General features: G+C 55.7%; 1 protein-coding gene across 2 annotated transcripts in view; it reads left to right on the top strand.

The window, feature by feature from the left end:
- Nucleotides 1-304: 304 nt before the first annotated feature.
- Nucleotides 305-20,856, top strand: part of GALNT2 (polypeptide N-acetylgalactosaminyltransferase 2) — a 180,064-nt gene continuing 159,512 nt past the window's right edge. Inside the window, exon 1 of one of the 2 annotated variants that reach the window (XM_067711127.1) lies at nucleotides 305-515. In XM_067711127.1, coding sequence (XP_067567228.1) covers nucleotides 390-515 — 126 coding nt within the window. In that variant the 5' untranslated portion in view covers nucleotides 305-389. The remainder of the gene's footprint in view (nucleotides 516-20,856) is intronic. The other variant, XM_067711128.1, reaches the window with a different exon arrangement.

The raw sequence follows: 20,856 nt of genomic DNA, 5'->3' as shown, positions 1-20,856 counted from the left end.
GGCGCCCGGCGGCCACCTGTCACTCACGGGGCTGGCGGGGCGGCGGCCGGCGGAGGCCCTCCCCGCGGGGCCGGCGCGCCGCCGCGGTGGAGACGCGGTAATCCCCTCCTCCGCCCGCGCCGGGCCCCCGCAGCCGCCGCCGATTGGTCGCCCTTTGCTCCCTGACCCCCTCGCTGCCTCCGCGGCCGCCGCTTCCTGCTCGGGCGCGGCGCGGCGCTCCCGGCCGGGGCGGAGCTCGGCCGCCGGGCGCGCACCGCCCTCGCCGCCAGCCGCGCCGGAGGAGGAGCCGCCGCGCCCTTCCCCTTCCTCCGCTCCTCCCCGGCCCGCGCCCGCCGCGGCCCCAGGCAGACTCGCGAGCAGCGGCCGCGGCCGGCGGCCGAGTCGGGAGGATGCGGCGGCGCTCGCGGATGCTCCTGTGCTTCGCCTTCCTGTGGGTGCTGGGCATCGCCTACTACATGTACTCGGGGGGCGGCTCCGCGCTGGCCGCGGGCGCGGGCGGCGGCGCCGGCAGGAAGGTGAGTGGGGCGCCCGCCCGCGGCCCGGCCCCGGAACCCCCGGCGCCCACGCGCCCCGGCCGCGCCGCGGGGCACCGAGGGGGGTTCCTGGTCCCTCCTGCCCTTCTCCGCCCGGACCTCCGCTCCGGCCACCCGCCCCGGGTCTCTCGGCCGTGTCCCCGAGGCTGGGGGCGCCCCCGGCCCCTCTGCGCTCGCCTGGTTCGGGAGAGGGAGACCCGGCGCAGCCCCCGGGACTGCGGCCGCCGACGCCTCTTGTCGCCCCCCGCCCCAGCTCTCCGCTCCACGTAATTTGAGTTGAGTTTCGTCCGGCTGCCGGGAGCCCGGTCCTCTGCGGTGGGACATTTAGGGGTGGGGATGTTGGGAAGCACAAAAGCGGGTGGGGGGGAGGGCGAGAGGCGGCCGCCTTTGCGACGTGTCACGTACCTGGGGAGACAGGAGTCCAAGTTTCTTTTCAGCCCTTTGATACCAGCCGCCGCAATGCCCCCTCCCCCTTGTCGCCGCCTCGCGGGGAGGGGGCAGTTCTGGGTCTCGGCTCGGTACCTCTGGGGACGGGGGCGCCGCCAGCCCCGCGCTCGACGGAACGGACCTCCCCGGTGATGCAGGCGGAGGGCCCCCGCGCCCCGGACGAGGTCGGCCACCCACCCACACCCCGAGACCGTCCCCTCCCGGCCCCCGCGCCCGACTCGGCCGGCCCTCCCGCGCGGCCCCCGGCGCCCGCCTGTTCCAGCCCCACGCCCCCGTTCCGCGGGGTGGTCCCTCTGCTGTGTGTGTCCCGGCGGGCTCCAGGGGCCGAGGGGGTGGGCCGTGGGGACCGCGTGAGCCGCTCTGGACGGCCCGGCGCCCTAGGGAGGAAATGGAGCGCCCAGGGCGCCGGGGCCCTGCGATCCCGCTGGGAGAGCGGGGCTCTGGGTCGTGCACTTGCCGCCAGCGGTGTTCGTGGGGTTTGGTGGCAACCAGGCTTTGAAAGCGGCCTCCACACGGTGTAACCCCTCTGCTGTGACATTTGGTGTCACCGCAAACCCAGGAAATTCTGAGTTAATGGAGGTGGACCGTGGGTTGGGCAGGAACCAGGGAATGGTGTCCTGGAACAAGCAAGCCAGAGTAACTGGATGAAAAGACTTTAGCCCTAAAGTCAGACCATAAACGTCAAGGCTGAGGTTCAGCTGCTTCAGAGGTTTCCTTCCTTCCTTCCTCCTTTCATTCATGCTTAGCTGAAGGTGTTAGTTTCATGGTAAATTTCGTAGGCTTGCTTTATCTAGAGGGGCAGAAATGAAAAGTCTTTCCGTGTGCAGAATTGGCCTAGCTTATTTCTGAGCTGACATGTGCTGTTAGCCCTGTTTTTTTCCCTATTTTAATCCAGGGAACTGTTGTTCACATGCATGAAGTCTCCGTTCATCCTTGAATGGTAAAGAGCAGTGCGCCCAGCGGAAGCAGTGCAGCCCTTTGAAAACCGTGGCCGTGTTAAACTGGAATTATTTCAAAAGCTTTGCTTCCCAGTAAACTGTGCCTTCGCAGGTCCACGTAGCCTGGTGTACTGGTGAGACCTGGCAGAGGTTCCTGCCTTTCATGTGAAAGAAAACCGAATACATAAGCCATGCTTAGTGTTGCCTTTCCTTGGTCTGCTGCTCTCATTAGCACATGTGATTGGAAACAGCAACAGGGTGGCATTAGCATCCGGAAACAGCAACAGGGTGGCATTAGCATCTGGAGAGGTTGGCTTCTCCCTGGTGGGCTTCAGCTGGTGGATGGTTCTTGAGGGGTCTTCCATTTGATCCTTAGTTAAAAAAAAAAAAAATCCGAGAACTCCTTGTGGCCTGGTGGCAGTAGGAAGGTACAGAAACCTCGTAGAAAAAAGTGTGCGAAATGAACAATTATACATGGATTGGTGATTTGTCAGTTGGGGAAGGGGTGTGTACGTGCAATAGCTTTTGAAACTGGAGGAGACTCGTTAACGTAGTGTTGCCCCTGGTATTAAAGTAACCGCCCTGAGACTGTCTCCGGAGGGGGGTCGGTAGAACCTGCTGTCCTGAATTTCCTAATCTAGAGTATAAAGCCGCCTAGTCTTTCTTCCTCCTGAGTTGTTTCCATGGATTCAGAGACCAGAAAGTCTCTTCAAATTTAGTTCGTCCTCGTGATAAAAGGAAATATATAGATTTCCTAGCTTGTAAAGTATGGACATAAAAAAGATACGGTAGCATGCGTGTGAAGGCAGAATTTGAATACTAGCTGTCGTTTTTTAGGTGTAAGTGGACTTACATTTCTTCTCTCGTTTCATGCCGTTCAAGTCAAGGGTCTAATTCCATATTTAGCCAGTTTCTCTTCGCCCTGAGTCTTTTCACAGGGCACCAGGCTTCGGTATTAGGCTTTGGGGGATTGTCTGATGGGAGCCTGACTGGAGTTTCTGCTGCTTCAGCACCTGGCCGGGGTTGCCGCTGTTAAATTACCCTGCCTGTTAGATTACTCCCCTCCGGATGGTTCTTTATTCTCCGTTTGGCGAAACTTAGAGAGCCCACTCCCCTCACGCCGCAGGTTTCATAAACTCAACAGGGGCAGGCGCTGCCCTGCTCGGGACTCAGCGCTGAAGTTCGGGGTGTGCGGTCAATCATTTTATGCATAATATTGTTTGAGATTATATTTTATTTACATTGGCAGAGAGCCTTCCCTCCCCCGTATTTCACTCTTTCCCCTAAATTGATGATTTGCACTTCAAGGATGCCTTTCCTTTGAGCATCCTTAAATGCTTTAAAATTTTAATCATGTTCAGTCTCCCCGGGGCCTTGGTATGTTGGCAGTGGATGGAGCTGCAGAGAGAGGAAGAGATTTCTGTCGAAATAAACCTGCCTCTGGGTGAAGTGTGGCTCTTCAGGTTGGAGAGGGAAGGGTTTTCCAGTATGGGAAGCATGGTCTCTCCCGAGAGAGAGTGTGTGACGCCAGGACCCCTTGTCTGTGCTCCCACCGCACGCCCTTGGGAGGCAGGGAGAGCATTCCCGAGGGGCACGGCCAGGGCCCGGTTACTCCCCTGCCCTTCCTCGATGAGTGGATGCTGGAGGCCTTTGGGTAAGACCTGGAGGAGGCCTTCTGGGAGAGCGGGCTGGGCCTCTTCTTGGGGCGGTGGAGGGCCTCGCTTGGCTGGAGCGGGTACGCGTGGAGGATACAGTTGGAGGAGTTTGGGACTAAATCATAGAGGGCCTCGGATGCCAAGCTGACTTGTTGGTTCTTACTTCTGCTGACCACAGGGAAGCGCGGGTGTTTTATGAGCTGGGCGGTGGACACTTACGGGGAATGGCGTGGGTACATTTATCGACATTACGACTAGCTTTCTGCTCCTTCCTGCTGAGTGGCCTTTACTAACTTACCGAACCTCTCTGAGCCTCAGTTTCCTCATCTTTATAGTGGGGATAGTTCTGGCAGCCAAAGACCAGCTGCCACTAGGAGGTGCTGGCAAACAGTAGGCGCAGAATAGATGCTGTTTGGAGGGCTGGGGGGGGGAAGAAAGCCTGAATATCTGCTTGAAGGTGGAGTGAACTGTGACGCTTAACTGTCTTCTTCTTGATCTCTGGAGTTTTTTTTAAATCCCTCATCCATTCCTCCCACATCGATTTGGTTGGTTCATTTGGGCTGGCAGCGTGACCCCGACTCACATCAAGGACTGCCTTTTTGGGAAGTGACCCGGACGTCTTGCCGGCTCTCTTGTCCCCAGCCGTGGTGTCAGAGCGGGGTTCCCGTCAGCGGACAGCCAGCGGGAAAGTGGGTGCAGGACACACCGTCGTTTGGTGGCCGTGTGAACCATGGGTGTTGCTGGTCACGTCCCTGAGTGGGGCTCCCGCGGTCGGGAGGCCGGCCTGCCGCCCACTCCCTCCAGGCTCTGGGCACCCAGTCGCCCTCTGCCCGCAGCCTTGCCCCTTCTGGTGGGAGAGGAGGTGGCTCTCGTCACCCATGCGCTTTCGTGGGCATCAGCAGATCTGTGAATGTGTCTGCTGGGGGTGGCGGTTGGGAAGGGGGACCCAGGCCGCACCCGGCCAGCTAGAGTCAGTTAAAAAAATTCCAGTTGAAAGGAGAGTTTGAAGTTGAGGTCGGGAGTGCAGTATTGGGGGAAAACCACCGCAGAGCCAGAGAAGCTGACAAACGTCCCTCTGTGAGAAACTTTTCTTTAAAGAAAATAAAAGTTTCGCTCTTCTGGAGTGATGCCATGCTGTCTCCGGGGCTCACACATGGTGGAAGCCGGCTGTGACTGACGGTGCACAAGTGATGGGCTCTTCCCCCAGCCCTCTGGTGAGAGTGAGGAACAGCCTGCCGCCTCCTGCCCCCAGCACCAAGGGGGCCAGCTTGCCTGGGCTGCGGCAGACCTCGGGGTGGAGTCCGGGGCACCCAGGGGGCTGTTAGTGGTGTGGGGAGGCTTCAGGCCCCCTGTGACTCTCCCCACCCTAACTTCTGGCGAGTGGTGGGTCCCCTGTTTGGATCAGAGGAAGAGGTATTTGAGAGAAGGCCAGAAAAACAATGGGATGGTGAGCGGGGAGATACATACATACACATGTAGTTTCATGTGTATAATTTCTCGTTCCTGCCATTCGTGTTTCTGAGATCTTTGGGGAGAGAGAAGGCACTTCGGGAAGGTGTGAGTTTCAAAGCGGGCAGTGCCCCGCTGCCTAACTTCCAGCAGATCCAGCGGCTGCTGGCTTAGTGGAAGGAGGGGCGTGGTGAGGCTGCCTGGGGCAGAGACCCGGAGCGCACAGGAGCTGACTGCCCAGGTTCTGGCCGAGATCCCGGAAGAGGCAGGGTGTTCCTGGGAGAAATCTGTGAAGTCTCTTCGCTGGCCCAGCAGAAATCATGGGGTGAGACAACAGCCAGACCTGGCCGAGCCCACGCCCCCTTTCGGTTCTCCCACTTTCCTCCTCGTGGACCCTCTCCTGGAAGCTCTGCTTGTGTGGGTGATGCTGAGACAGACAAGCTGGGCGGATGTCCAGGTGGAAACACACCCACAGGCACGCCGTACACATGCCACAGTGAGAGCCTTCCGTACGGATGTTAAATAAACACCACTCTCTGGGGACCCCCCGCCCCCAGCTGCCCTGTTCGTCTTCCCTTGGGACCCCCGCTCCATGGTCTCCGTCCCCACTGCAGGGCCTCCTGGACCTGGCCTCCGTGCCCGTGCCACAGTGGTGCTTAGACACGCTGAGCGCGGCTTCTGTAGAGATGCTGCTCGAATCAAAGCAGGTGTTGGCCTGGTCTCACTGGCGTGACCCGAAAGGTGGCCTCCCCCTCGAGGCCACCTTTGCCTCTGTGTTGCCGCCGGGGACCCTCGTTCCAGTGCTGTGGTCTTGGGCCCTTGCCTCCGCGCTGCCCTACGGTGCGGTTTCTTCGGGAGGACCTCCTGGCGCTTCCACAGGCAGACCTCCCAGGTGGCATCTGGTGCAGGCCGGGCCTGGCGAGGAGCCCTTCTCCGTGGAGCGTTGCGCTGAGTGCACTGGTGCAAGCCTCCCGTGGACACTCCTGCCCTCGCAGTAGAACTTGACCTTGCTTTCTAACTGCTCTGAGGACGCTCTGACCTTTGGCCACGTGCTTGAGCTTAAGGGTGAACCCCCAGTGTGGAGGTTCCTGTTTATCTGTCCAGTCGGGAGAGCCTCCCCCATAGGCTCGAGGAGCCGACGAGTCCTCCCCTGGGGGGCACCGCCCCCCCTGCGTCCCTTGCCCGCGGCGGGCGGGTCTGGGCCCCTGCTCGCATCTATCTGCCTCCCGCGGGGCAGGCTGAGGCACTTGGCATTTCTGCATTTAGTCATGACCGGTATCGTAGGCCCGGGAAGCATGTGTCATTGTGCACGGATTGAATTTCTTAGCGTGCTGAGACGAAGACGGCAGTGATTCATTGTGGCTGGATTTGAAAAAACCAAACATGGTCGCATTGAATCTCACTCCGGGCCTTCCATTTTCATAGCTTTCCTCGGCTTTGGGAGTCCTGTGGCCCTTGCTACGGCTCTTACGGGGGCTGCCTGGTCACCCGTGGCTCAGCCTGCCCTTGGGCTGCCCGCCCCGGCCCCCCAGGCCCCTCCTGCTGGCCACCTGGTCCTGCCTGCTGACTCCTTGGGAGGAGGAATGGCCTGGACGGCTGGGGATAGAGTCGCTGAATTCCCAGAGCCCAAATCATGACCAGCGTTTTGGCAGGGACGAGGGTGTTGGGGGGGCAGCGGTCACTCCAGCTCAGGGCCTCTCAACCTCCACACGGTTGACACTTTGCGCCGGGTAATGTTTGTTTTGGGGGCCGGAGGTGCTGCCCTGTGCGCTGTGGCCAGTTAGTAGCTTCCACCGGATGCTAGGGGTACCACCCGCCTCAGTGGCAGCCACCGACATCGTCTGCAGGCATTGCCGGGTATCCCCAGCGGACAGGGTCGCCCTCACTTAAGAAGCACTGCCATAGTCAGTGTTAAGTGTGATTTCTTTTTGTTTTCTGCTGTCTTCCTGGAGCTGGACTGCCTCTCTGTGTGGTCTGGGGTGGACCCCTTGGAAAGGGTTTCCACTTAATAAACACACTATTAACCTCCACTATGTGCCAGGCATGGTCCTAATACTTTACAGATACTAATTCATCGACTCCACATCACGGTCTTTCTATTCCTCCCACTTTACTGACGAAGGCTGAAGCACAGAAAGGTTCAGTCACTTTCCCAAGGTTGCAGAGCTAGTGGGTGGCACCCCCAGGGTGGTCTGGGCGGCCGGGGTGGGGGGCTCGCTCTGGCTTCCCAGGCTTCCTGTGCCCCTTCCGTGCGCCGGCAGTGCCCGTGTCCTGCTGATGGTGGCGGGACATTCCTGGAAGGCGTTCTGGAGCAGATGCGCCCACAGTCATCCTCTCATGGGAGGGTCCTTTCTCCGTTCTAACCCTGTGCTCTGTGGAAGGTCTCACGTGTTCTTGTCCTCAGGTGTCTGCCTGTCCTGAAGTCCTCAGCTGCCCCCTGGCAGGAGCAGACATGCAAACAGGCTGGGGTCCCTTTCACGTGTTCTTTCAATGAGTATTATTGAGCACCTACTATGTGCCAGGCACTGCTTGGTGTTTGGGGTGCAGCAGTGAATAGAACGGAGACAGACTCTCGGCCCCTGGGGAGCTTTCCCCCTGGGCGCAGCTGGACTGAGCACCATAGGTAGTAAGTGACGTAGTGTGAGAAGGGGCTGAGTGGGGGCAGCGGGAGGGGTCAGGAGCAGGGGAGGGGAAGGTTACAGTGAGTGCAGGGCCCATGGGCGCCGTGGGGAGGGGTGGCTTGAGCAGGTTGCAGCCGAGACCCAGAGCAGGTGAGTCCCTGGCTCAATCTGTCCGGGTGCAGCCCCCGGCTTCAGGGCGTCCAGCCTGTTGGGTGCTCTCTGTGTTCCTTGGTTTCCTTTGCTAAATAAATGAGCCACTTTTCTTTCCGGGAGTCTATCGGCTCTGGTCTCCCAGTGGTGGAGTTTCCTCCATCCTGTGGCAACGTGGGGTCTTACATTCTTGCCCCGCATGGAGTCCTGGGCGAGGAGCGTTCTCATCCTGGTTCATAACGCGGGACGCACACCCCCAGGCCACCCGCCCCCACCTGGGGCCCGGGACTGCTTTAGGTGCCGCAGGTTAATTTGCCGCTTCACTTTGTGGAGTGTGCTTGTGGAACGGTCGCGTGGTGTGATTTCTGAGCTGATCTCTGCAGGGCCGGGCTGGACTGGGCGAGCCTCCGTACCCTGTTCACCGTCAGGCACGCCGTTCAGTCACATGGCTCGCGTGCAGGGTGCTTTCCACACACAACACCATTTAATGAGAAGTCCTGCTGGTCCCCACTAGGATGGCGTCTCGGCGAGTTGCTGTGGTGATGGGACTTGTGGGTTTCTCATCTGCAGGAAACCGGAGGTCAGGGGCCTGCCCGGTCCCTGGGCTCTGGAGAGGTTGTTCTCGGCAACGGGTCGTGGTGAAGCACTGCGATTTGTGATGTTTGTGGGAAATAAAATGGACGTGTGACTTCGTTGCCCACGGCCCCTTGAGGGAGTGGGACGGCGGGAAATCGCAGGTCCTCCTGTTTCCCAAGGGCAAACATCCAGCTGCTTTTCATAGTAGCCACCGGCGTTTGTGAGGGGCCATCAGATGCCTTATTGGGGTGTGGTGTGTGCCGTGCGTCCAGCGTGTTTCTGGATCAGAAACGAGAACGTGGATGTGGCTGCAGAGAAGAGGTCCTTTTAAAGGCCTCAGACTCGGGAGCCCTTCGAGGTCTCTTCGTCTCCGCTTCAGGGGCCGGCCCAGAAAGGGAGCACATCTCTTCCTGAAAGGGTCCTGCTCCAGAAGGGGGACACCCTTCCCACGAGTCACCCTGTGGGAGCGTAGACGCTGATGCACAGTAAAGGCCTGTGTTTCAGCGACGCCCGTAAATTAACACTGACTCTCGTGTGGGGGGCTGTGTGTGACTGTCCTGGATGCGGAACCGGCTGGCCCGTGGCAGCCTTCGAGTCATCGCCCTGGTCCTTCCTGCCTCGAGGGCTTCCCCATTGACTGAGACGCTTGCTCTGTGACCTTGGAGGCTTGTCCCCTACCTCCTTTCCCTCCGCCCTCCCCCCACCCCCGCCCCAGTTCCTCTGTGCAGTAAGTGACGCACCTGTTTTTCTTCCTGTCTCTCTTTGGATGATCGCTGACGTCCCCCTGTGTCTGGAATATACCCTTTTTCGTCAAACCTAAGATGCCATTATTTGTGAAACCATCATTTTATGTACCCCTAGGAAAGAAAAAACACTGTTGAACTGTGACGCAGTGGTTTCTTATCAGTGTTTTTACTTTCTACTTATTTAAAGAGCTCTTTTAGACTTAATTAGACATCGATTTTTCCATTTATCCCTCTTGTGCACAGATAAAAAGGAAAATATACGTGAAATACATCGGGTAGCGTGTTCCTTAAAATTTTCGAGTGTCTGCTTTTTGCCTCAGAGATATTAGTGCCTGTTTTCCTGAGACAAAGTCTTCCTTCCCCTGTGCCACCAAGCTCTTTGGTGGATGCAGCATTTCCTACGAGCCCTGGGTTCTGGGCTCTCACCATCACTTGGCATTTGATAGAGTTGGCCACCTTTTGACTCTTCTGGGAATTTTGCCCAGCTCCCCAGTTCACCGTCCACTTCTGTCCCACTTGATTTGCTGTCTGGGATTTTCTTCCAAGGCACCAACATGCATCCCACAGACTCTGCTGCTGGCATGTTTTGTGTTTGAGGTAGTGCTGGTCATGACGGTGCGTCACGGCCCAGACCTGGCCACGGCATCAGAAGGTGTCACGAGCTGCACCCCAATTGCATGTCAAACTGTGAAGAAAAAGTGCATCTTAGAATTCGTGAGTTAGGGTCTTTCTTTTTCTCAAGTGTCAGTTACTTCCCTCTCTGAGATCCCAGCTCCAGGCCCCCTGGCCTTGATAAAGGGAAATGGTAGCCTCATCAAAATGTGTACATTCGCATCTGTTCACTCCCAATCCACGTAAGCAGAAGGACTTCCTGGTTTTTATTGTTGAGAGATTAGCAGCTGATGAGTGTGAACCCGTGTCGAAAGGTTTTTAAGCATTTTCTGGCTACAAGTTACCCTCCTGAGTGCTGGGATCTGCAGAAGTGAACACGGTGCTCCGTCACCCTTTAAGGAGCTCACAATCACTGACCAAACCAACTAGAGAAAGATCTAAAAAAATAATAATTAGGGGTAAGTTGACTAGGGACTGGATAATAGATGAAATTTAAGACATTGTTATTAATTTTATTTAGTGGCAGTAATGGCCCTATGCTTATGTTTTTGAAAATCCTTATCTTTTGTATTGCTTGGGCAAAAAGTTTCTTCAGGTTTTTCTGTAAGATGGTATGGGAAAACCCAGGTGAACTTTTTGACCAACCCAATAGATACAGACTGAAGTATTTATGGATGACGCAGTGACGCCGAGCCTGTGGGAGAATTATGAGGGAACAGGATTGGCCGAGTGTGTTTGTTGAATGACTGATGGGCATCTGGAGTTCATCATGCTATTTTATTTTTGCCTACTTAGAAAATTTTATTTAAAAAGCTAAAAAAGTTTATAGATGTATGTAGCTTAAATTAGCAAAGCAGCAGAAAACTAGTATTTTTTAAAAAAGCAAATTTAAAGCTTTGTAATATGGTCAGTGAAAGGTTTCTACTCCCAATTTCCAGCGGGTGTGTGTGTGTGTGTGTGTGTGTGTGTGTGGTGGGGCTGGAGGCTTCCCCTACACAACCAGTCAGTGCTCAGACACTAGCTGAGTGTCCTGCAGTTCAAGCCAGTTCTGACACTATCCACCCAGAGATACATCAGGTCCCACAGGTTAAGGGCTCAGTCCTACAGGACTGCCCCCCCGCCCTCCCCCGCCCCTTCAGATGCCCTTCGCAAGGGCCAGTGGTCACCTCTGCTTCTGACCAACAGGCTATCAATCAGAGGTTCCCATCAACCCCTCCTTGGGTTCGATTAGTTTGCTAGCGTGGCTCAGAGAACTCAGGAAACCAGTTTATTTACTAGATTTCTGAATTGTTACAAAGGATATTCAAGGATACAGATTAACAGTCAGATGAAGAGACATACAGCAGCTTGAGGTACCTCGTGGTGCTTGGGGTCCAGCATGGTGGCACATGGACGTGTTCTGGTTCCCCAACCTGGAAGCTCTCTGAACCCGTCCTTTTGAGTGTTTACAGAGGCTTCACTCCATAGGCATGATTAATCAAGTCATAGGCCATTGGTGATTGAGTCAACCTCCAGCCCCTCTCCTCCCAGGAAATCAGGGGGTGGGACTGAAAGTTGCACCCCTCTGTTTACGGTTGGTTCCCCTGGCAACGAGCCCCCATCCGCAGGTGCTTCCAAAAACCTCATTGACATAAGCCCAGTAGTGGTGGAAAGGGGCTGGTGAATAACAAGACACCCGTGTCACCTTTGTGGCTCCGAGGACAAGAGACCAAGTAGAACAAAAGATGCTCCTGTGGCTCTTACTGTTCAGGAAATTCCAAGGGTTTTGGGAGCTGCGAGCCAGAATCGGGGAGAAGGACCAAAAACACATATGACAAATATATATTTGGTTACATCTGAATGACCAAATATATATTTCTCATAAATCAAAATGTCACAGTCAGTAAAAACATACACCAGCCTCGATACCTTCTGTAATTTAGGAATATCCAGCGATGATTCTTTTAAAAGGATACTTCAGAGGTGACCTAAGATCCTGAATTGTCGGCTGTATCACCAGGAAAATATTCTTACATTTGGTACTGTTTCTTCTCTAAGAATTACCGAAGTTCTTTGGAAATTGCTACTTCTCGTGAACCTTTTGATGGTAGAGCAGCAATTTAGGTAGTTTGTCGGATTGCTTACTCTTGACCAGACCTCTCAGTGGCGCGGAGACCCTGTCGCACAGCAGCGTTTGGTGTGGGCGTTTTATTACATTGCCGACCGCATCTCATGTGACAGGCGTGCGGAGGGCAGAACACACACGCCTGTACATTCACACGTCGCAGGCAGTTTGCCTGCTGTCATACGGGACCCATTCGGGCTGGGGATGCTTTGGGAAGCCACAGTGGGAGACCTGTAATAAATATATATTATTCCTTTCTGTTTCCCCAACAGGATATTAATGTGAAATCCTCGTAGTTTACATTGTATTTGTAAATAAGAGGTTTTCGCAGATATACGGTGCTGCACGTTTTCTGTAAGGTTTAAATTCCTGGTGCTGCAAATTTACACCAGCGCCATCCCCGAGACACCCGATGGGAGCTGCTGCTCATTCACCTCTCCTCCCGGCCCTCTGCACTCACACTGCAGTGTCCTGTGGACCCCGAGGTTCTTAACTTGCTCCACCGGTCATGTGGTAGCAGGGCTGGGGCTGGAATGTGTTTTTTAACATCTTTATTGGAGTATAATTGCTTTACAATGATGTGTTCGTTTCTGCTGTATAACAAAGTGAGTTAACCGGGCTGGAATGTTAACGTTCCCCAAACTGCCTTCGGCCCTGGAGAAAGTCCGGCTGCGGCCATCCTGGTCTCAGAACTGCAGTCCTGAGTCACCATCAGCTTACGAATGGCAGGTTTCTCTCTTGCTGTTGCAGAGCTGCCACTTCAGCCTGGAAGGTGCTGATTACCTGGGCCGGTGATCACTCCTTAACCTTTATATTGCAAAGTGCTGATGTCAGGTTCCAGCCCGAGCTGTTCTTGGGTGGTCTGAGCTGTGGGTCTGAGGCTGGGTGGCAGGAAGGGCCACCCAGATGGGCCCCCCAGAGGCAGATGAGGCCTCACGAGGAGCCCCCTGTGCAGAGGGCTGCTGAGACACGTCCTCTGTCTATGCTTGGTGAGTTGCAAGGCCCCAGGCCAGTCTGCATCAAGATGTGACTCTTTTGTTTTCAAAAGAAAAGGAATGTAGGTGAAGTAGCCCATCCCTGGGGAGTGAATCCAACGTGGCTGTAAGTGTTTGTACTTGAGGTATAATTTTTAGTTGAAAGCGTTTTTCTCGGTCCCCAGTGGAGAGGATGGGGTGGCATCTTGTCCCAGAGGGAATTCCTGATTCCTGATGACCTAACGCTCCTTCCCGCTGCACGAGGGGTGTTTGAAAGTCAAGCTTTCCTGCTCCTCGGAGAGTTTAGCTGAGGTTTCTGCCGGGAGGGGGGCTGCCTGCGCGGTGAGTCCGATGCCCTAGGCGCCCCCGGGTGCAGAGGGGCAGCTCAGCGCCCCCAGGCCGGGCGTTCGGAGACCGTCCGCTGGCTTCTGGCTCCGGTGCAGGGGTCTGCCAGGAAAAGCCCAGGGCGACGCTGCCGGGTGGGTGGCTGGCTCAGGCGATGAGGCCGAAGGGGCCCACAGGATGCGTCGCCCAGGGGCCACCGCCTGGGTTTGAATTCGCCTTCTCTATTTGGCTCTGTAAACTCAGGCAAGTTACTCAAGCCGTCTGCGCCTCGGTTTCCTCATGTACCCGTCTCCTCACTTTTTTCAACGGGGAATAAATCAGAGCAGGGCCTGGTACCCACGGCGTAAGTGTGGATGTGAAGTCTCCTGGCGTCAGGGCAGGAGGGGCTGGTGCCCCGGCTGGCTGGGCCATCCTCTGGTTGGCATCACCAGCCCAGGGCATCTGGGCCCACTGAGCCAGCCCTCCTTGGCCGCGTTTGAGCCAAGAGCCTCCTTTCCAAGGAAGCGCCTCCACCTCTGTGGACCTTGTCCAGGGCTTTTGCCCTGGAACGAGGGTGAGGCCAGGGGGCCTGCAGCCTTTGCCCCTCTGGTGAGGAAACCGAGCCCCAGAGAGGGTGGCTGAATGCCAAGTGGACCCCAGGTCTCTGGAGGGAGAGACAGGAAGCTGCAGGCCAGAACCCTCTCGATGCCCCCCGCCTGCCCCCAGGACATTGTTTCCCAGTTTTACCCCTTAGTCTCTTGTCTTTGAAAATTGTTCCGGGACGTGGTTTTTCGCTATGTGGCTGTGTAATTAATTTTTAAAAACTAATTGGCGATTGGTTGCTTTCTGTATCTTGAGCTGTTATTATCTGAATACGGCATGTTATTTGGAAACTTTCCCACAAGGTTTTAATCAGTAAATATTCTTTTAGTTTCATGTGTTCAGTTTCTGACTTGCTTTTGAAACCGTAGGTGAGTGACAAGTGGAAGACAAATTAATAATCGTGGCAACACCGCAAAGCACCCCTGTGAGGGCCTTGGACTAGTTCTGTCAGTTAGATCACTGTTCATGGGATTTCTCTGATGGCCCTGATTAAGACAACTTAGAACTAGATTGCAGGTTAGTAGATACACTGTGTGATGATTTCAAGGAGAGAAATCCACATGAAAACCTGGCGTTTGGTTACGATAATCCAAGGGGCCCGGCTGTGACGTCAGACCCGGATGCAAATGCCGCCGTTGCTGCCTGTGACCCTTCGTGTCTTTGTCTGTGAGAAGGGGGTTGATGGACATGAGTGAGTTGGTGGGGACGATGCCGGTGCAGTTTAATGAGGGCTCCTTTTATTTTCACTGGCGCGTGTACTCACCCTTCTTTCTCACAGATGCTTCTGGGGTGACGCTGGGCCCCTCTGGCGGAGCAGGGGCCTGGCTGGGGGCAGACACCCAGGTGGAGGGTAGCTTCGCGGTGTGCATCGGTGACTAGGACGTAAATCAGGGCAGAATGCTGAGGAAGGAAGCTCTCCCGCCCTCTGTGCTCTCGGGCCTGCCGTGGACCTGGGAGGCTCCCTGTTTTTGTTCAAGTTGAAGCTGTGGTGCTGAGCGGGGCCAGAAATGTCACGTTTGGGGCACGTTTAAGAGAGAGAGACTGTACTTGGCCAGAGTGCAGTGTACGTTCCCAGGGACACCGAGAGCAAAGCAGACCTAATGCGTTAATGGGCGTGATGGCGCAAGCTGGTAGGATGGTAGTTTCGTGGGTGTCTGGCTGCAAGTCCTGCCTTTGCAGTTCGCAGATGTTCCGGCGGGCAGTCTCCTCCCGGGGCCTCAGAGCCGCCCCCGCATGGGATCCCCGTGCTCCATGCCCCTCCCCCTTAGTGCTGAGCGGGGGGGACAGTCTGGCTCTGGTACCTTCCGTATTTTCTTGGTTACTTATTTATTCCGGGAAGGGAGTGTTGGAGCTGTGAGGAGAGTACTAGTTTCAGAGGTCTGCACACGTAGAAACAGTGGACAAAGCCTAGAAACCTAGCTGTTGCCCCAGCTGACAGTCAGGGGCCTATATGCACAGACCATGCACTTTTTTTTTTTTTAATTTTTGGCTGCGTTGGGTCTTTGTTGCTGCGCGCGGGCTTTCTCTAGTTGCGGAGAGCGGGGGCTACTGTTCCTTGCGGTGCGCGGGCTTCTCATTGCGGTGGCTTCTCTTGTTGTAGAGCACAGGCTCTAGGCGTGCGGACTTTAGTAGTTGTGGCACGCGGGCTCAGTAGTTGTGGCACACGGGCTTAGTTGCTCCGCGGCATGTGGGATCTTCCAGGACCAGGGCTTGAACCCGTGTCCCCTGCACTGGCAGGCGGATTCTTAACCACTGTGCCACCAGGGACGTCCCCAGACCATGCACTTTTAAGTGCTAATTAGGGACCCGGGATGTTGGAGCCGTGGGTGGGCCTGAGCTCTGCTCCACCAGCCCTCGGATGCTGGGCCAGGTGTGCGTGGGTGGGGGGTCTGCATCTCCGGGATCCTGCTGGTCCAGCAGAGAGCAGGGCTTGCAGCTCCCCCGTCGTTCTGGGCCCCTCACCAGGCGCCGCTGTTGACCCCCAGGACTCCGCAGGCTGCCGGGCATCTGCATCCACTAGACTGTGAGCGCCTTGGGGGCCGGCACCTGCCCAGCCCCTCCCCTTTCAGCTCCGCTTCCCCACGGAGATTCAGCAGCAGCTGCAGTGATGCGCCTGCCCCAGGGCCGTCAGGGGAGTGAGGCAGATGAGGGCCTGGGAACGTGCGTTCTGGGAGGGGTGAGGGTTGGGGGCCACCAAGGCAGCATTGGGTAGCTCTACGTGGAGCTCCAAGGGAGCCCACAGACTCATCACAAAGGACCGAGGAGGGCACCTTTGAGGGAGAGCTCATGACTAGAAGGATCCAGCCGTGAGGATGTGGTGGAAGACTGTCCAGGCATGGAGAACGTCATGTGCAAACGTCCTGGGGCCAGAATGAACTTGGTGTGCTTGGACAGTCTAAAGCAAAAAGGTCAGCGAATAGAAGTGTGGTGGGCAGGGGCCACACAGGGTCAGAGGGTGCTCAGGGCATGGTATGCATTTAGGATTTTATTTGTGCATGTCGCCGTGTTCCCTGGGTGTGGCCTGGCACCCGGCACATCGTTGGTGCTCTGGTTGGTGTTCCGTAATATCGGTAAGCGAGACGAGGCTCAGACTGGTGGGGTCGTGGTGGTGAGAAGGGCCGCGAGCCTGGGCTCAGCAGAGGGTCTTCTGCACTGTTGTGAGACGTCCTGGCCCTGCTGTCCCTCCCCCTTGGCCTTTGCTCCTGCTGGCTGTTACAGCCTGGGGTTAGAGAGCCACTGTGCCGCAGCCTCCCATCCGCGACAGCCGTGGTCTGGCAGAAGTGCTCAGCGTAGGGAGTCGCCGTCATTTCTGGGTGCAGATCTGGCTTCTCTGCACTTGCAGCGAGAACGTGGACCTGAAGACAAGGACAGCGTCCACCTTTCCCTCCAGAGGCGCTGCGTTGATGCTGCAGCTGCGTGGGCCTGGCTCTGTTTGTAGGTTAAGCTTTTAAATCGTCACCGCTTAATTGGTGTTGCTGCCGCGTCACCTTGTCTGAGGACAGGGGGCTGTGCAGGGACTCTGGGGACAGGAGAGAGGTCGCGGGTGATAGGATTTAAATTGTGTTTAAGCAGCCTAGTCCCTTCCGGCTGTGTTTAGAGAAGAGTTTTTCATTGTTAACCCTCCTTCCACTGATTCATCATCGTAAAACACTTCTACATTTAGACGGTCATCTCTGGACAGATACCTGGTCACAGTGGGTTCTGAGCAGCCTGGCCTGCCTGTGTGGGGACAGACCGCTAGTCTGGGGGTTAGGCATCTGCTGTTCTTGTGTCATTACATTCCCGAGTGTTTGGAGCGACCCCTGGCTTGTCATTTTAACGCTCTGTGCCTTGGATGAGCACTTGTAAAACTGTGGATATACTGCTGGCTGGTGGTGTAGGGGCTTGGAGCTGCAGGGACATTGGACAGACAAGATGGAGGTGGATTTATGTTTGTGAAATGTTGGGGCACCTCTAGGCAACACTTCAAACCCATGGGGGTGGGCACCCAGTCCGCACTTCAGGCAGCGCCCCTAAAGTCATTTGCGGAAGGCAGCGGGCCCTTCGGTAGCATCTGTCGGAACGCTGCAAGCGACCTGTGGAGGATCTGAAGCCAGCCTCCCAAGTTGAGGGAGGCACGCGGGTGCCGCCAGACGTGCCGAGGGACCGGCGAGATTTGCCCGCCTTCGTGGACTGTAGAGAACCAGTGGTAGGATTTATCCCGGGACTTGGCGTTCTGAGGTGCGAGAGGAGGAACTGAGGAAACTGTGCCCTCAGTTATTTGGAGAGGGGGGCACAGAGTCCTGTGAGCCGACGGCCTCTGGCGTCATTGGAGCGAGAATTTAGCGAGAGGGCATTATGGCGGTTAGTGGTGCAGCAGCTAAGTGGTCAGCTCAGCCTCTAAGAACTAGCAGGGCTTCTCCTAGCTAGTCTCCCAGTCCTTTGGTCGTGGGCATGGGGGTTGGAAAAATGCATAGGTCCAGGGGAGAGAGACGGGAGGACAGCATAGGAGGGGAGGACTTCCTACAGCAAGACAACTCGCCCTTTGGACATCAGGCTTTCTCTCTCTTACATTTTTTTGGGGGGGGGGTTTCTTCATCGGCCGAGGAGGAAAAGAGCTGTAAAATGAGCGGGTTTCTTTGCGTGCTCAGGAGATTTATTTTCCTTTTCACCCCTTGTTCCTCCTCCTTCGTTTCACCCACATACAGCACAGAACTTTTGCAGCAGCAAGGATGCAGTTGTAGCCTGGCTCTCTGGGCGGGATCTCTTGGAGCGGGTCATAACTTGTCATTAATAACGGCTTGCTCAGGGCACAGCCCTGTCTTCCCAGCTGTGTGTCTGCCCTGCCCTGGTGCCTGTGGGACACTGAGTGTGCCCTGGGGGAGGGGGCGGAGGGCGCCTGGTCCCTGGATCCCCCTGGATCCAGTCTCAGCCCTCCTTCCTGCTGTGTCCTCGCACAGGTGCCCTTCCAGGACCTTGTCACCTCAGTCTGTGAGGTGGAGACAGGAACAGGGCCTACTTCACGGGGCTGTTACCAGGATTAGGTGAGGTGTTGCCTCTTAACCCTTTGCCCATCGGTAAAAGTGTTCCGGACATTGTGTGTGTGCAGGGGGGCGGGGTGTGTGTGTGTGCGCGTGTGTGTGCTCGCACCTTAATTCAGCTGCTGGAAAGTTGTTTTATGTCTGCAGCTAGAGACACGTACACGTGTGCACACAGATGCCGACATGTGCATGCCTCTTTCCTTCTTCCTGGCCAGAAAAGGCGTGCACGGCAAATTTCGTTAGAAATGCAGAGTTGTTTTGTGGAGGTCAGCACCTTTTCTTCCATCCCAGGGAGCCACGTTGTTTCACCTGGGAAGGTGCCAGCAGAGGTGCAGGTGGAGGCCCCCAGCTGGGTCCTGGTTTCCGCGCTCTTCTTTCACGTGCCGGACGCACAGCCCCTTCGAACCCAGCACACAGGCGTGCTTAGGGTTCATATTTTAAGAGCTGTCTCATCTGATGACCAGCCCTAATTACTGAATTTCACATATGAAAAACCTGCAGGGTGAAGGACTTTGCCTGTTGATTGCACTCACGTTGCTGCATTAAAGTGAAATAAATCTCAGGACTGCAGTAGCCTCAGACCGGCTGTTGTCACCTTCTCTCTTCTCGCCCTGGTCCTTCTCCCCTGGGTCTTCGTCGGTTTTCCTTGCAGCTTGTGTCTTTCATCCTTTTACCCCCCTTCCCCCGCCCAGCCTGGGTGCTGTGCCCCACTCCCCCCAATTCACACTGTAGACCAGTGGTTTTCAATTTGGCCACATGTTAGGAACAGCTAGGGAGATTTTTAAAATAGGTGCCTAGAACCTACCCCAGGCCAGTTAAATCAGAACATCGGCTCTTGAGCTGAAGCGTGTTTTTAAAAACTCATGGAGTCCAGGGACTTCCCTGGTGGTCCAGTGGTTAAGACTCCGCCCTTCCACTGCAAGGGGCATGGATTCGATCCTTGGTTGGGGAACTAAGATCCCGCATGCCACTCGGCCAGAGGGGGAAAGAAGAAAACGCATGGAGTCCTCACATATATATTTGGTCTATTTTGTAGGGCTTTGAGCTTGAGTTTGGTCTTTCTTTTGGAAGACTTGGGTGCTTGCTTTTATGTTCAGGGATGAATATTGATGGGCATACAGTGAAGTGCCCGTTGGATTACTGAGTGGTGCTCTTGTCATAAGCACGTATTCAGGAGGCTCTGAGAAGCTTACTGTTTACAGTCAGTAAAAGTAACGAACAACAGATATGAAAATGACAGTTTGGAGCTTAAAGAAACGACAGCTTCCTTACTGGACTGAATGAATATCCGGAGTGGCTTGAGGTGTTTGGAAGTCGAGCAATCTTGGATTCTGTTTTCCTGTCTTACTTTAATCTGGGGTTGCTTTGTTTTCGTCGTTGTTTGCAGGGGGAGGTATGACCCCGTGTGTGAGGGTCAGTGGCCACGTGGATGTAATTCTCAAGGAAAACTCTGGATCAAGTACCAGCTGATTGGAAGGAAGCACTGGGAACTTTTTCATGATCAGAGGACTCTGGTCATTAGTGTCCTGCGAGCCACTCAGGGAAATGAACAGAGCCATCCCTTCCAGTCTGACCTGGAATTGGTGGGTGACGCGCAGCGCCCCGCACGGCACCCCGTCTGCTCTCCCCATAGCCCTGCACGTGCCCCCTTGAGTGAAAGTGGAGGCTGTCCGGCAGGGTCCTTTGCCCAGTAGCCGAGACCCTCGCTTGGGAAGGATCAGGTGGTGCGGGCTGGATGTGAGGGGGCGTGTGGAGTACCCGCCCTTCCGAGGTTTCTGACATCCCTGGACTTGGGCTCATTCCTCTGTTGGAGGATAATAAACTGCACAGAATTTACAAATGGCGAGGTAGGTTTTCCAGGGGGAAGTTGGAGTTCTTTGTCTGTTTTCTTTGCTTCTGTCTGTACCATTGTGTGTGTGTAACACATTTGTAGAAACAGTCGAGGCTTACGTGATTATTTTCTTCAAAAGACTTGTCTTTACCCACTGGTCCGTTTTCCAGTGGGTAAAGAGAGGCCAGCGAGCTGTTTCAGACAGAACTTAAAGAGAGAATCACCCTGGGTCTCTGGGTTTCATAGGTTTGGAAACTAGATGGTATTAGTTCATCTAGAAGGTTATCAATCAAAGCCCAGGGTTTCCATGAAGCAGTATTGTAAAATGTTGGTAAATAAGGATTCTGGGTCATGAATTGCTGATGGGAGCGGAGCCTGGGGGAGAGGGCTCCGGGGTGCGTGTGCTCAGGGAACCCGCGCCGCTGGGCGAGCAGCTGTTCTCCTAGGCATGTTGCCCCTCCCTCTGTGGAAGCTGGATCAGCCTTCATTCTGGGGATGTTTCCGTGCATAGAATCAATACCCTCTCCCTAGGGTGCTGATGGAGATTCATTTTTCAAAAACCCAGTGCGTAGCTTGTTAAACTGTTGTCTCAGCTCCAAATCCTTCTAGGCTCCCCTCTGTGCCGCCGGAGCTAGGACTCTGCACAGCACGTCTGTGCCCTCCGCGACGGGCGGCGGTCCAAGCACCAGCCGGGCGGGTAGGCAGGGGAAGGGGCTTGGTCCCTCCTCTCTGTTCCCCCGCTCCGGAGCAGCCCCCGGGGACACGCCTCCCCC

The sequence above is a fragment of the Pseudorca crassidens genome, chromosome 16 (genome assembly GCF_039906515.1).
Source record: "Pseudorca crassidens isolate mPseCra1 chromosome 16, mPseCra1.hap1, whole genome shotgun sequence".
NCBI lineage: Eukaryota > Metazoa > Chordata > Mammalia > Artiodactyla > Delphinidae > Pseudorca > Pseudorca crassidens.
The sequence above is the reverse complement of the archived record's forward strand: the minus strand, read 5'-3'. Positions and strand labels throughout refer to the sequence as shown.